Raw genomic sequence first — 15,496 nt, 5'->3', positions numbered from 1 at the left:
GACATCTAAAGACAACAAATACGAAGATGGCCAAGTGAAAGGAGGATGTTCTAAGATACTTTGGTTTGTAAGAATAAAAATTAATTTATAAAAATATTTTTATTTTTTAATTCTTTTATTTTATCCCATCCATTAATTGTAAGTCGCAAAAAGGTGACCATGATTTTTTCATTTTTGTGTTAAACGGTGTTTTACTTTTTATTGTTTTAGTCAAAGAGCAGATTTTTTAACATTTCATGAGAACATGGATTTGTCCGACCACTATCATTTTCACACAAAAAGGCTTTGGAAAGTTGTTAACAAGGGAAAAAGAGACAATCTTCCTAGAACTTCAGCCTAAAGAAGATACATCGCACTGTGTATTAAAAAAAAAAAAAAGATACATCGCACTTTATAATGTGATGTAATAACAAGAATTTTGAATCATTCGGAAAAAATTGATTGGATGATAATATTCACTAACTATTACTTCAAATTTAAATACACAGTCCACAAATATATAATTCAGCCAAAAAATATATATAATTAAAAAATTTTAAAAATCACCAGTTCCCTCTTCGATCAACAGCTGCATCATTTGAATCTCGTACCCTTTCGACCACTCCGCCCAGGCGGCCCAGCTGACACTAGAAAAACAATAATAACAATAATCAAAGTACGGAACAGTGTCCTTCTCCTTCCTTCTCTACGCTCTCTTACACAGTTACACCTACCATAAGTTCACAAGAATCGCTTGTAGTTTTACAACTTTCGTTCCTTCCAACGACGTTGTAGACTATCTTCTTTGTTGAATGTTCAAACCCTAAATTGTTTCAATCTTATCCGACATTTCTCTCCGTAAATAATTCATTTCCTACAATGGCGACGGCTGCATTCAAATCTACGACCAAGAGAACTCCCATAGGAGCTTCATCGGCTTCTTCCACCGATGATTCCAGTTCCTCTAACCGCAACTCTTCCGCTTACCGTCGTGCTCGAAGTCTCAGCCGAGCCCCCCGCCGGCTCACTCCTCAGGACTCGGTCAATGACCTTGATGAATTCCCTGTGCCAAGAGGGAGATTCGTTAACACTGTTAGGGGTTCTGGGTTTCCGGAGATCAGTCTTGATGATCTTGCCATTGAATTCTTCGAATCTGCGAATCGAGGTCGCGTCGCTTCGAGACACTATGAGCCCAGTCCTGCGAATGGAGCCACTACGTCACAGAGACGAGGGAGGTCTGTTTCGAGGAAGAACTCTGTAGTGAGCAATGATGGAAGGGGAAATGCTGATAATAGTGCTAACAGAGGTGGACGGTCGGATGATCATGCGAGAAGGAGGAGATCGCTTTCGGTGGTACGGTACCAGATTAGTGATTCTGAGGTGAGAATCATTTGCTTCGTCTTCGTAGAGTTGGTTCCTTCGACTCGGATGCATTGCCTTGTTTGTATAGAAGTGTCAATTTGACGTAATTATCTGCTTGCATACTTCAAAGGGATGCATATATCGTATCATATGTTAAAAATGCAAGGAATATATCCTATATTCTCTTACCGATTCTGACTAGGAGTTTCCCCTGTTTAGAATGATACTAAGCATGTAATGCGGGAATACGACTTAGGCCATATAGAGCAATATGGACCACATCAAATCTAACAAAGAAGCGTTCTCCTTCGAGTTATGTGTTTTTCAAGCATGTATGTTTCGACAGAGCAACATGGACCAATATGAGTTTTAGGGTCAGGTGGTGTCTCAAACTGGAAAGTTCGTTCTTCGCTTGATCTACCTTGTTCTGCAGCTGCTTGTTTAGAGTTCACTGTTCAAGTATAGTTTTGCTTAGAAGGAAATTCAGAACTGGATAGTTAGAAAATATTAGCTGTATTTTGCCCCTGCTTATTGTATGAATTTGCCGACTACTAACACGATCATATATTGCCAAGTGCACCAGAAGACTTTACTTTTCGTCCAGTGTTTCACTTGATTATTGAATTTCATTTTTTTTTTAACCGAAATCCTTGTAGTAATTTTTTTTTTTGGGCTAACAAATCCTTGTAATAAGTACTAAGTTCGTCATAGGTTGATTATGTTTGTTTATTCACATCTTACTTAATGATGTTCCTACAATACTTCTTCCCTTTGTCTTGTTTAATTTAATGCAGTTTGTTATTTCCTTATAAAGATTTTAAATGAAGTGGGTGAATTGAAGATTTTTATATTTTTATTTGATAAAGGAAAATCTCTTGTTCATGCATTGTTCTATGATTTCCCCCTTTGCCCATTTTCATCCTGGGAGAGTTTTTGGGCAAATTGATAGGTAATACTTTCTCTTCAATTTGATCCTCACTCGCATGACCTGAATAGTGATTAATTTGTAACTATTTATAAATGCGGAACTTGTTATTTGAAAACATTGCCTGTATTGAAGCATGCCTTGTAATATTTGGGTAAACTATATTTGGTATGATTCACTTTACCACTTTTTATTAGACACTTGTACTTGATATATTTATGCATATTCATATAATGCATCGTACAGAGTGATCTGGACCATTCTCAGAATTCTAAAAGTCGCGTGAATATCAGAAGTACTGATGTTGCAAATAAACCGACACGTAAAACGATTGCTTCTGATCAAAGACCAGTGCTGAGGAGGTCCCTTAGCCAAAAAGATATGAGGTCATATGATGGTTACTCTGTAAGTGAGATTAATTCCTGAATTCTTTTTCTTGAGATGCTTATTCATCGCTCTGTTCTGAAAGCCTTTATGAGCAATTTTCCTGTCAAGAGGCTTGAAGCTTGATAATAGGTTAATTACCCTAAATTTCTGACCTGTTGATTGAAGCTAGGTATCTATCTTTCAGAAGACAGTACCAACATCTTTCATATCTCATGCTCTTGCCTTATATTCCGAACCCAGCTGACTGAATCTGAAAGATTGTTTCTGGATTTTCAGAGTCAATCTTCAGTTCTTACTGATGAGGAAGGGGCTGGTGCTCAGCTCAATAAAAATGCGACTGAGAATATCCAGACTATTTATGCACAGAAGAAGGTTGATATACTTTCTTTGAAGTTACAGTTTGTGAAAGGAGTGTTGCTTCATTATAAAACCTATAATGTTCATCCTCTTACAATTCTTCAGGCAGGGAATTCTGGCATGGACGGTGGATTCCACAAAGCTACACAAAAGGAATTAAGACATTCTGCGGATGACTTCAAAATGAAAAATGAAAAAGTCTGAGTGTGAATTTTTTATAATTCAATATTCTTTCTTATGCATGCTCTGATTTGCTGCGTTGACTGATCTCTGCTGAAAATTTTTCTGGTTTATCGTGCACCTTCTAAATCAGGTTGGGGTGAAACCGAGGGCCTCCACTCTAGCTACTGTTGATCGCGTGCTGTCAAACAATTCTGATGTTCTTCATGCCATGTCTTGTATCAGGAGGAACTATGAAACAGAACTGGAACAGGTATCAGAATTTGGAAGTGAAAAAATATTAAAAGTGCACGTGGTATCTTGCTTAATTTTCTGATGAGTAGTGATTGCTGGCTTGATAATCATGTAATGCAACTGTCCCAACTCATCTTTTTAGGCTTCCTTTTATTTTATTTTATTTTATTTTAGTATTGGTGCATGTATTTGATAATGTTTCATTCTAGTATAAGGAAACCGATTGTTTTTATTTTCTATCATTTGTACTCTTACACTGCTATTTTTTGAACAATGCAATGGGTAAGGTCCTCTTAAAACATTCTAAAATTGAAACCAGCTACATTGTTCCCTTCTTGATGGATGGAGAAAATGCCTTGTGAAACTTCTGTTATTTTATTTTATTTCTTTGCATAGTATTGGTATTTCAGATGCTTTTGATTGGTGAACATTTTCTAATTGATAGAGGCAATTACCATGTTTCTTTGTGTTTTGTATTTTTTTTAACTGACAGTCAGAGAAGCGTAAACAAGACTTATTGGCTGAAATAGTGCTGGAGAAACAGCGAGGCAGAGAACTTTCTAAAATTGTCAAAGAATTTCTCCCAGACAAAAAGAACGATGCTATACAGAAACCGTTAAGAGCCAGAAAGGTGTGTATGTATTTTTGTCCTATGTCCTCTGCAGGTGCAGGAGCACAAGTTTTCTATAACATACTGGACATATAAGTCTATTACATTGTTCCTTTATGAAATAGAAGCTCTTGAGATATTTGGCTGATCATTCAAACAATATTTTTGTTTTATTTTCCAGAGAAGTAATGACAGGAACCGGATGTCTAAGCGCTTGACTGAGGAAGCTGAGAGATATATTGAGGATTTTATTTCAAATGTCGAAGATACTGATATTTCATCACTTGATGGAGAAAGAAGTGACACTAGCTCATCCATTGGAGGACTAATAAAACCAGAATCATTTAATAGCCCATCAATAGCAAGATCTCTTCCAGTTGAAATGGATGGGGTCATGTTGCCATGGTTGCAGTGGGAGACGAGTAATGATGCTACCCCTGCAACAAACCTGAACAAGACAGTGATGCCAGTAACGCCAAAAATTGCCAGTTTCATTCAGGTTATCATCGAATTGTTGGTTGTTGTCTTTTTCCTAGCTTACGCATATCACACCATGATCATGCATCATATGAATGCCTTTTCATATTGACTTTATTTAATTTAGTTGTCAAGTACACTTTCATTGATTGTCCAGCAAACATAAGTCACGCACACAATCATATGCATGCATGTTAATGTGTTGACATAGTTACAAGGTGGCCAGCACACCCATATCCTAAAATCTGGACATTAGCATGTGGCCATACATTTGATGCATATCTGTTGCATTTTTCATTAACGTTCTGTGCTTGTTTGAATAAGAACAATGTCTGCATAATGTTATGCATGTGCAATATCTTCCACGCCAAATGACAGATTCTTAGTGTCGTGCAACAGTAAATTTAACTATTCAAGGTATCAAAGACATTTAACATCCTTTGTTTTGGATGATGGGGGAAAAATCAACGACATGCCAACGATTGTTGCCCTTTTTTTTGTCATAGGGAATCACCCAATCACAGGATCAAAGCAATCATTCTGTCAGTAGCCATGGAAGCTGGAGCCCTAAAGGTATTGCAGAGTACTCGGGGAAGAATTTAAGCAGTAAGTTTGGCGAATCCTATGAAAGCCAGCCATTGTCTACTGCATCATCTAAAGGACTGAATTATGATATGGATGAGTACCTTGAACTCAAAAAAAGTGAAGATCTTCTCATTGAGAGGTGGAGGCAGCGGCAAAGAATTGATTCAGGCAGTCTCCTGTTATGTAATTTAAGATTATTTTAGCCTTCTGTTTCTGAATTTACATGTACAGATAAGCTTAATTCGCTGTTAGCAATATATATATATATATATGCATAGTATTAGTAAGATATCATGTTGATAGGCATTATTTGCTCATCAGTCAGAATTTAGAACTAAAACTGCTATTACATATTAATAAATCATATCATCTTAAATCTCTCTCTCTCTCTAACTGCTATTACATATTAATAAATCATATCATCTTAAATCTCTCTCTCTCTCTCTCTTTGTGAACATCCTAAATCGGTTTTTAAATCTTTTGGACTGTAATTCTGTGAGGAATGGTTTGCTAGACAGAAAGAACAAGGTATAATTTTTAAATAAAAAAGTATACATTTTTTGGGTATGAATTCGTAAGGAGTTGATCCATAACTATAGCTCGGAAGTAATTCACTTTCTATGGTCAAGAGTTTATCTGAAAAAACAAACGAGTTATACATGGACCATTTCATGCAGAGCACGGAATCGGCATGTATGCATGGGGAGCAATCAGTGATTGGTTGGCTAACTTCAGCCATAATAAAGACGGGTTAGGTTAGACATTAATGGCTCTTACTCTCCTAATGAAGGTAGGATTTATGGTGGTCTCCAACATAGAAATTAGTTAAAGAGTTTCAAAACATGCATTGGATTTTAAGCATGCACGACATTAGGACTTTTAGGTATCTTATAAGGGTTAACACTTTGTTGAAGCCAAAATAATTCTAAAATTATTGTGTTCACTAATTTGATGGAAACCTTAATGTTCATCCATAACTAATTCTCCCTATAGCATCCTCTTAACAGTCCCATTAAAAAGATTAGAGATTTATTAATGTAAGATCTACTTTTAATCGCCCGATAAAAAAAAAAAAGAAAACTAATAGTTGCATTGATGGGCTTGCTAGTGATGTTGATCATGAAACTATCAACACAACAATTTTATATTATACTCCCTGCATTTTATTTGTAAAGCATATTTTAGAATATCTATTTAATCTTATTTATAAGTCAAGGTATAACTTTTTAGTTAATATTTAAAAGATATTTTTAAAATTATTTTTTATGAGAGAAAAAAATAACATGACATAATTTTTAATATTTGTCATATAGGGGGCATATTTAAAATTTTATATTTTTATTCTTTTTACTTTTTTTATATTAGTATTAATGATATTGATAGAAATAATTTATAAAGAGAAGTAGATGAGCATGTCTCTAGGATGCAGGACTTTTTTTTAATTCTAATCTGATTTGGCTTTGCATTAAAAAAAAAAAAAAAGGTTCATAGTTAGGACGCTGGATTTCACTTCACACCTAGCTACTCCTCATCAAGAGCTTAGCATGTTACAGCTTGGGGATTCTGCGGGCCACGCAAGGCCACATTTTGCAGCGCTGGCGACTTTTGTCTTAAAAAAAAAAAAAAAAAAAAACACACACACACACACACAAACAAGAAATACACAAGCAATACAACATTGCTAAAAGAAATCATATTTCCACTTCCACCTAGTCTTGCCATATAAATAAGTACGCATCAAATCATTTATTATCTTTAGTATCATCCAATACTTGAATTGAACTTATTAATTAATATTTAGTTGGGACTTGGGGGAAATGTGTCATGAAATTTCACTATCTTGAAAAAGATATTTTTTAGAAAGAATTATAGTTAAGGGCCATAATAGCTACTTAATTATGCGTGAATTTAAAAAATTTTTAAAACTTTAATTTAGTTTAATGAAAAAAAATCAAAAAAATTTTGACAGTTAAAAAATTAAAATATCCTTCACTTGTTATATAAAATCACTCATTGTTAATTTTTTTACTTTATTTGTTAATTTATCAATATAACTTGTAAATTACATTCATTTGTTAAATAATCAATAATATTAATTATTAACTTACTAACTTTACTTATTTATTTACTAACATCATTGTAAGACCTGTCAATAGTTTACAAATATTTACTAACATTATTTGTAAATTACTGACAAGTCTTGTGATGATGTTAATAAATTAATAAGTAAAGTTAGTAATTTAACAACTGATATTGTTACTTATGATTAAACAATTGATGTCAAGTTTCATATAATTATTGACATGTCGATTCATGTAATTTACAACTCATATTAATAAATTAACAAGTGAAGTAAGAAAATTAAAGGAAGAATAACAATTAGGTCTCAAAACACTGAATTAATACTAGTTAAGTCCCTAACAAGTGTTTTTGAGAAATAAGTTGAAAATATTGATCCAAATTATTACAAATTTAGGAATTATAAATAAATATTTAAATATCAAATATAAATTTTAAATTGTAATAGAAATTTCTGTTTCTAATTATTTGAATTGATGTTTATAATTTATTTTGTAAAAAAATTTATCAAAAATTTAATTGTCATTAATTCATTTATTTGAGACCTAACTGTCATTCTCTCAAAATTAAAAACTAGTGATTCTGCATAACAAGTTAAGGGTATTTTAATCTTTTTATTGTCAAAATTTTTTTGACTTTTATCCCTTAAATTGAACTTAAATTTTTAAATTTTTTTTAGGTTCACATGTAATTAAGTTGCTACTGTGATCCTTAACTAATATTCTCTCTAATTTTTATTGTTCACAGAACCTACTTCTTATATTAAAAAAATAAATAAGAGAATAACTGCCAATTAAAAAATATCTGTTTTAATTTGATTGAATAAGTTTAGTTATTTAAATTTTGATAAAAAAAGTTTAGTTATTTATATTTCTGAAAGTTTCATATTGATATTGATTATATATTTAATTAATTAACAATTAATAATTAATGTGAATGTCAAGGTGCCATAAGTAGAAATTTGGAGATGGTAAATAAAAGAGTAGAAATTTTGATTCTGATAAAGAAAAGAAAAAGGATTTTAAAGCATAAGCTCTATCCGCTAAATAGAAGCTTTCAGGTGGGACTCGTTACTCTCATGCTTCACTCTCTTCGGCTTGCTTGTGGTACGTTCCACTTGCAGCAATGCAAACTCTCCAAACCTCTTATCCCTTCTGTTTCCCTAAAACCCTAAACCCTTCCTCTCACCATTTCCACTCTCAACGTCGTTCTCTACTTGTCGGAAACCAACCACTTTCCATCAACTTCGTAGCCAAGTCCTTTAGCTCCGATGAATTCCCCGTCGATGAGACATTCTTGGAGAACTTCGGTCCCAAAGACAAAGAAACCGAAGATGAAGCTCGGAGGCGCAATTGGATCGAGCGTGGCTGGGCTCCGTGGGAGGAGGTACTCACTCCGGAAGCTGATTTCGCGCGCAAGAGCTTGAATGAAGGCGAAGAGGTTCCTCTTCAATCTCCCGAAGCTATCGAGGCGTTCAAAATGCTGAGCCCCAAGTATAGGAAGAAGAAGATGGAGGAGATGGGGCTGACTGAAGACGACTATTACCGTAAGCAATTTGAGATGAAGGGAGAGATACCGCCTCCTCTAGAGACTTATTGGGCTGGTCCAATGGTTATGCGACTCGTGCCGCCGAGGGATTGGCCACCTAGAGGGTGGGAGGTCGATAGAAAGGAATTGGCGTTTATACGCGAGGCACATAAGTTGCAGGGAGACAGAATCACTTTGGAGGAGTTGGAAGCTGACGTTAGCACGGAAACGGATGATTTGTGCTTGGACAGGTATAAGATGTTTGTCAAGCAATACACCGAGTGGGTGGAAGCAAATAGGGACAAACTGGAGGAGGAATCTTACAAGGTTTCGGACGAATGCTTGGGCTTTCTGTCCCTTTTCTTGCTTATTTAGGCTACTAATATGTTCATGTATTTTGAATCTAACAGTATGATCAAGACTACCATCCTGGTAGGAGGAAAAGAGGCAAGGACTACAAGGAGGGCATGGTCAGATACGTTGCATTTGTTCATTTATTTATTATTCTTGGGCTAATGAATTCAATGTTGCAATGCCCTCATTATATGTGTTCTTCACTGTCTTGTGCAGTACGAGCTTCCGTTCTATTATCCTGGCCAAGTAAGTCATTGATTTCATGTTATTCTCTTTATGGAGCATTCTGTTGTTGCCTTTAAACTGCACTTCTTGTTCCTATTGCAAGAGTGCCTACAGTTGTCTGCACTAAGCGTGTGCTGTCTTAACCATACTGCTTCTCACAAATTGTTACCTTTTGCCATGCCACTTGAACGATTGGCTTTCATTCTGCAGATGCAATTTCTTATCATAAATAGCATATGAACTAGTTAAAAAAAAATCTTTTGTGCAGATTTGTGAAGGGAAGGTGACAACTTTGCACCTCTATCAAGGGGCATTTGTTGACATTGGTGGGGTATATGATGGGTAAATATCCATTTCCCAAAGTTGTTCTTTTTGCGTTCCTGAAATTCGTTCTTATTAGGTGCTACTTTCCTTGGTTGATATGTTTTGATGAAGGATTGTTCATACAAGTAATAATGAGTTCCTTCCCTTATACTGATAGGTAGGAAAATACCTTTATGAGTATCTTTAAAAACCGAAGCAGTTATGCACTCTGCCTGCCCCGTTTTTGTTGGAAAACAGGCTTAGTATTTTATTTACGAGGTTACAAAAGAAGGCAACTTTCTTGTCTCCTCATTATCACTTGGATGTCTAAATTAGTGAAAACATGGCAACACTACTTTCTGAAGCGAGAAACATAAAAAAATAGTTTTGCTCTGTACATTAAACTATTTATTATTTTATTTGACACCTGTAGCTGTTTTAATGACAAATTTATTATGCTATCAACAATAATTAGGAGGCATAAATTGGAGGCTATATTTTCTGTGATTTGGATTAGCTTATTCGATAGCTACTGGGTTTGTTCTTCTAATTTATCTTAAAGTGTTCTCCCTCATGATTATTATGCCTTGATGTGCTTTAGGTGGGTTCCTATAAAGAATAATGATTGGTATTGGATCCGCCATCATATAAAAGTGGGTATGCATGTCATGGTTGAAATTACGGTGAGTGTTGTGCACCTTTTTCCTTCTTGTCACACAATATTGTCTTAATATACGTTATGAGATTTTTATGAGTATTCGCAGATATTATTACTGGAGATCAAACATTTAGCCTTTATTACTTTTCATAGGAGTGAATTGGAAATTTTTGACTGAACATGGAGGAGAATGCAAGATCCTTCATAGATCTCTGCTGCATCATCAATATATATATGTATGTATATGTATATGTATAGTAAAAAGTTAGGTTGCTGCCACTGTCACCCTAATGTGTGTACGGGTTTTGTGCCCTTTCTTCCTTTTAATTTGTCCACGTCCTTTGTCATTTGAATAAAAGTTTGAAACCTGTTCGCAATTGTAAAGGGGTGATTCTTGTTCATGATTAAAGTCAAACCATGTGCCTGCTTGTATGATACTTTTTGTGTTTTGCGGCCATATCTTCGTTTTGTGCTGCTCTTGTTCATATCTTACTTGAAACTTGAGATGTGCATGGTTACATGACTATTAAGTGACCAAATCTGAATGTTACCGCGTGGAATTTTGTCATTATATTGTAGATTGCGGATTTCTGCCAAGTCTGTATTTTGTTCCTAAAATTCTGGTTCATTGTGAAATTTTTTTATGTTTATGTTTATTTATTGATTCTTGTACCTTTTAACATTTCAGGCAAAGCGTGATCCTTACCGCTTCCGATTTCCTATTGAACTTCGTTTTGTCCATCCAAATATAGATCATCTGATGTATGAAATTCTGTTTTTCTGATGTTATACTTTATTTAGCTTTCTTTATAAATAGGCCAATCTTCATTTGCGTGTTGCATTCATATTAACATCTGTTTCACATTTCAGCTTCAACAGATTTGACTTTTCACCAATATTTCACCGTGATGATGATGATAACCCAGATGAAATGCGGGTTTGTGCATTCTTTCTTAACACTTCAAATCATCTCATCCTTGATGTGAATACACACACACATGCTTTATATCGAAACTGACTAGCCTCAATGGATGACAATTGGGTCAAGTGTAACTGTTAGAATTCATCTGTAGCAAATTTTATTTTTATATCAAAACTGACTAATCTCAATGGATGACTATTTGGTCAAGCGTAACTGTTACAATTCATCTGTAGCAAATTTTATTTCATTAATATATTGGAATGGATAATTTTGAACCTTGTTAAGAGAGGTAGAGAAAAGCCAAGGAGAATACTTATAGAAATTGTTAACTGATACCTCTTAATTAACAATATTTTTAAAAACTTGATAAATGCTAGAGTATAATGGCGTCATGCAATCCATGTAGCTAACCCCACTTAGTGGAATAAGGCTTATTGCTGTAATATATTCTCAAATCTTCACAAGGTTAGACTTAGGTAGATGATTGTTTCCATAATGCTGCCACAAATGATTTAACGCAGTGTCTATAATCAGATACTGATGCTCTTGGGTCATCATATAAAATCTCTGGGCTGTTATTCAGTTTCTTATGCGAAGCATTTTATTCTTTCTGAATGTTAACTTTGTAGATTATGACCAGGTTCATAATGTTTACTATTTTTTTTTTTTCCTATGAGAAGGTTTACCGTTTAAATTTCTGCTTTTGAAGGTGGTAGCAATCAAGGTGTAATTTATTATAGAGCTATAGTTTCTTTTATTATTAAATGTTATTCATTTCAAGTTAAAATAAAAAATTGACAAATAGCATGTACTTAAAGTCAAAGTCATCGTCATGGTTGTCAATTCATTCCTTTCATAGAAGGTTTTTTAAATTTGTAGCGTGATGCTGGACGACCTCCCATTCCTAGAAAAGATCCAGGGGACAAACCAGAGGAAGAGCCTCTCTTGTCAAATCACCCATATGTTGATAAGGTGAATTTTTGTAACATTTATATTTTGTGACTTTGTTGCAAGACACAATTGTGGTGGAGTGATTAGTTTGTGCATGGGATACTCCTCTGTTTGACTTTTAAATTCCGTTGTTTAAAAATGTCAGTCCAAGTTCATATATTATTATAGGACTGGGAAAGTGATATCAACATTCTCATTTAAAATCTACTAGTCTTCGGTTGTGTATTACTCTGCAATCTGCATTGATATCCCATGTGTGCTTAGAGTATGGTTTGTTCATTATTGTTCAAAACAAAGATGGTTTCAATACTTTAAAAACAGCCGAAGGTCCTTTTTTTCTGGATGCAAGTTCTCAATCTATGATGTCGTTACCCATTGGACTTCCTCATAAGTATATGCATTTGTTTAATTGATCAGCCACCTAGAATCAGTAAATTCCTTTGCATGTTTCAAGTGGAAACCTCCTTTAATAAATTTCACCCTGTATAATTCAAACATATTCATTACAGATGAAATTCTGTTTGATGTGACATTATTCTCCATCGCAGCAAGTTGCCTTGTATTTTTTATTTTGTCATGGGGCCTAAATCTATTATAATCAGCATTGAGCATCCATTCAATGTTGCTTGCTATATCATTTCTTGCTATCATCGTTAGCTACAGCTTCATTCATTTATTTATTTATTTATTTATTTTTTGCAGTTGTGGCAAATCAATGTTGCTGAGCAAATGATTTTGGATGATATGGAGATTAATCCTGGAAAATACGAAGGTAAAAGGCTGTCAGACTTGACTGATAGTGATGACTTTGACGAAGAAAACTCTGTAGAGTATACAGAAGCTTATTATAAGAAAACATTACTACCAAAAGTGATCCTGGTGAGTACTATTACTTTAAAATTGCTCTCATCTGCTTGTTTTGTTCACATGCTGTTTGAATATTTGGCAGAAAACAAGTGTCAAAGAGCTTGACCTGGAGGCAGCACTTGCTGAGCGTGAGGTCAGCTTTTTCTTTCGTTGTCTTTTCTTTATTTCAATATGGACTGATGATTAGCTGACCTACCTTGTGCATGTCTTTGGGAGAATAATTGAAGGATGAATATAAATATTCTGTAATGCATGGAAAGGCACAATAAAATAGCACCCTCTTCCAGAATATCAACATTCAGATCCTTTTTGATCCATCAACATTCCGAATGTTGATATTTCTTCAATTCGATTTTACGTTGTGAACAGTTGAGATTTTTTATTAATCCATATTTTGCAATTGGAACGAGTCTTTGGATATTCAAGTATTCCATGTTCGGATGCAGTACCATAATAAACTGAGGAAGGAAGCAATGGAGAAAGGAGAAAAATACAAAGTTACAAAATTGAGGCGCAATATTGAGATGGATGAGTATGACTTAATGCATTGGCGTAGGTCATTTGAGGAAAGAGAAGCCCTACTTAGAGACATCAGCTGGTACGGTTATTTTAATATTGTCACTTTAAATCCTTTCATTATATCATGGCCTGATATTTTCTCGTTACCACTTTGCGCAGTCGTAAATCCCTTGGTCTGCCATTGGAAGAGCCCGGAAGGTACGTGGATGCTAGCTTTTTTGGCAAAGACCAATATGATCCTTCAAGTCCCCTTTATCGATATGATTACTGGGGAGAACCCAAGAACTCTGAGAAGAGCAAGCAAGAGAGGATGACAGATACCCATAACAAATCCATTGTGGGAAAGGGTACTGTGTGGTATGAAATGTCATATGATGATTGCATCAAGCAACAGATGAAAAGAGAAGCCCAGCCCCAAGAACAATGGGAGAAAGCTGACGATGAAGATAAAACACAACTCAGTGGTGAAGACGATGATGAGGATGGTGACGATGACGATGACCTTGACTTTAGCGTTCTAAGCAATCTTGGCATAAATCTATCGGATCAGCTTCATGTTAATGGAACTGAATCCTATAGAATGTCTGATGAGGGTATTTTTGAGGATTAATGCTTTATCGTCTGTACATTGCGTAGCTGAAGTAAAATTCGCTGGTTGTATAGTTGGGTTGAGAACTGTGCATGTGGTAACAATGCACCGTTTTTATTCTTTATTTTTTGTTTTCATGGGAAGGAAAATTTTCTTAAAATTATGAAACCTTACGGTGAAGAGTACAATACGACAGCATCTTGTACTATAGGGAGAAGAGATTCTATTTAGGTGCAGATGAACTCTCAGTATTAAGGTGTGCTTGCCATTTTAGTGTTTAACGGTGATCCAAACCAAGCTGCCCTCAAATGCGAACATAGAATGAACATATGACCTAGCTTATTCATTACATTCGGAACAGAAAGCACACTTTTTGAACCCTCAAAAAAAAAAAAGGCATTTGTTTCAAATGATGGTCTCTTCAGCACCCCCTTCGTAGGTAGCAGTACTATCAGAATCTTTCAACCAAATTCAAAGTGCTTGCATGACCCTGTCTGGAAAATTAACGTATGGTTGAAATGTCTTGAGTTTTATACAAGTATAGTTGAAAATATATTTTTCATGCAATGCATAATGATAGATAATTTGAATTCTTAAAGAATATATACTAATAAAACATGTAGAAAAGATATTAAAAGAATAAAAAATTATATAAACTCCAATGATAAGTGCAGAGAAAAATTTAAAAATAAAAAGTACTTCAAAGATGGCAAAATAATCACATATTTTCAGACTTGCATATAAAATTTTTCTGTAAGTTTTATATTTTTAACATATTGATATAGATTATGACAAGGGCTTGATTTTTAAAGGGTGAAGGGTAATTTTTGTTCCTAAGCTATATATGAAGATTCACAAATAACTTTAAACTTAACTTAGGGTCAATTATATCCCTCAACCTTAAAATTTTATATCCTCTATGCCCTTAGCGTTAATTATACATTATTGAGGCCCACGTGAAATTTTTAAACAATTCTTTTAATAATAAAATATAATAGTGGGATTCACTTAATATTTTTTGAGGTTAAAGATTTAAAGTGCCTCTTATCTAAACGAAAAGAGTCAAAGTTACCGCTATAGTTAAGAGAGGATCATTTCTATCTCTCAATTGCTAAGATTTTCAATTTAATCACCTTCCTGTCTATTCTTTCCATTTTCTTAGCTAGTGGAGCCCACATTTATTTTTTTTAAAATATTTTTAATGGGTCCCATCATTTTTAATGTTTTTTATAATTTAAAAAAAAAAACCCTCTCTCTTCTCCCTATTCTCCCTCTCTTCTCTCTCTGTCCCCCCTTCATTCCCACTCTCATTCACTTGTTTTTGAATTGAAGCAAGTGGAGTAGCGGCGATAGAGCTCCTAGCACACCGATTATAGTCTTGTTATCGTTGCGAATGGCTAGGCTGA

General features: G+C 34.6%; 2 protein-coding genes across 2 annotated transcripts; both read left to right on the top strand.

Annotated features, from left to right (window-relative positions):
* Positions 1-592: 592 nt before the first annotated feature.
* On the top strand, positions 593-5,383 carry LOC129309304 (uncharacterized). Its single transcript, XM_054950821.1, has 8 exons — positions 593-1,359; positions 2,513-2,671; positions 2,930-3,025; positions 3,116-3,208; positions 3,324-3,443; positions 3,918-4,055; positions 4,216-4,533; positions 5,018-5,383. The coding sequence occupies exons 1-8, from the start codon at positions 859-861 to the stop codon at positions 5,297-5,299; spliced, it is 1,707 nt and encodes a 568-aa protein (XP_054806796.1). The 5' UTR covers positions 593-858; the 3' UTR covers positions 5,300-5,383.
* A 2,861-nt stretch (positions 5,384-8,244) lies between these two features.
* On the top strand, positions 8,245-14,371 carry LOC129309794 (protein PLASTID TRANSCRIPTIONALLY ACTIVE 10). The gene is made up of 12 exons (XM_054951512.1): positions 8,245-9,029; positions 9,113-9,172; positions 9,273-9,302; positions 9,550-9,623; positions 10,186-10,267; positions 10,931-11,004; positions 11,113-11,179; positions 12,044-12,136; positions 12,818-12,994; positions 13,065-13,115; positions 13,429-13,580; positions 13,661-14,371. The coding sequence occupies exons 1-12, from the start codon at positions 8,301-8,303 to the stop codon at positions 14,109-14,111; spliced, it is 2,040 nt and encodes a 679-aa protein (XP_054807487.1). The 5' UTR covers positions 8,245-8,300; the 3' UTR covers positions 14,112-14,371.
* The last annotated feature ends 1,125 nt before the right edge of the window (positions 14,372-15,496 follow it).

Source organism: Prosopis cineraria, unplaced genomic scaffold (genome assembly GCF_029017545.1).
Source record: "Prosopis cineraria cultivar Desert tree isolate PC_DT_omini unplaced genomic scaffold, ASM2901754v1 PC4, whole genome shotgun sequence".
Taxonomy (NCBI): domain Eukaryota; kingdom Viridiplantae; phylum Streptophyta; class Magnoliopsida; order Fabales; family Fabaceae; genus Prosopis; species Prosopis cineraria.
Note: the sequence above shows the minus strand (reverse complement) of the source record. Positions and strands in the feature narration are given on the sequence as shown.

Excerpts from the sequence above, each read along its gene's own strand:
- LOC129309304 (XM_054950821.1), top strand. The coding sequence starts at position 859 with ATGGCGACGGCTGCATTCAAATCTACGACCAAGAGAACTCCCATAGGA. Across the intron at positions 3,209-3,323 it reads TCAAAATGAAAAATGAAAAA|GTTGGGGTGAAACCGAGGGC; the intron begins GTCTGAGTGTGA and ends CTTCTAAATCAG. Across the intron at positions 4,534-5,017 it reads AAATTGCCAGTTTCATTCAG|GGAATCACCCAATCACAGGA; the intron begins GTTATCATCGAA and ends TTTTTGTCATAG.
- LOC129309794 (XM_054951512.1), top strand. The coding sequence starts at position 8,301 with ATGCAAACTCTCCAAACCTCTTATCCCTTCTGTTTCCCTAAAACCCTA. Across the intron at positions 9,173-9,272 it reads AGGACTACAAGGAGGGCATG|TACGAGCTTCCGTTCTATTA; the intron begins GTCAGATACGTT and ends TGTCTTGTGCAG. Across the intron at positions 13,116-13,428 it reads CAGCACTTGCTGAGCGTGAG|TACCATAATAAACTGAGGAA; the intron begins GTCAGCTTTTTC and ends GTTCGGATGCAG.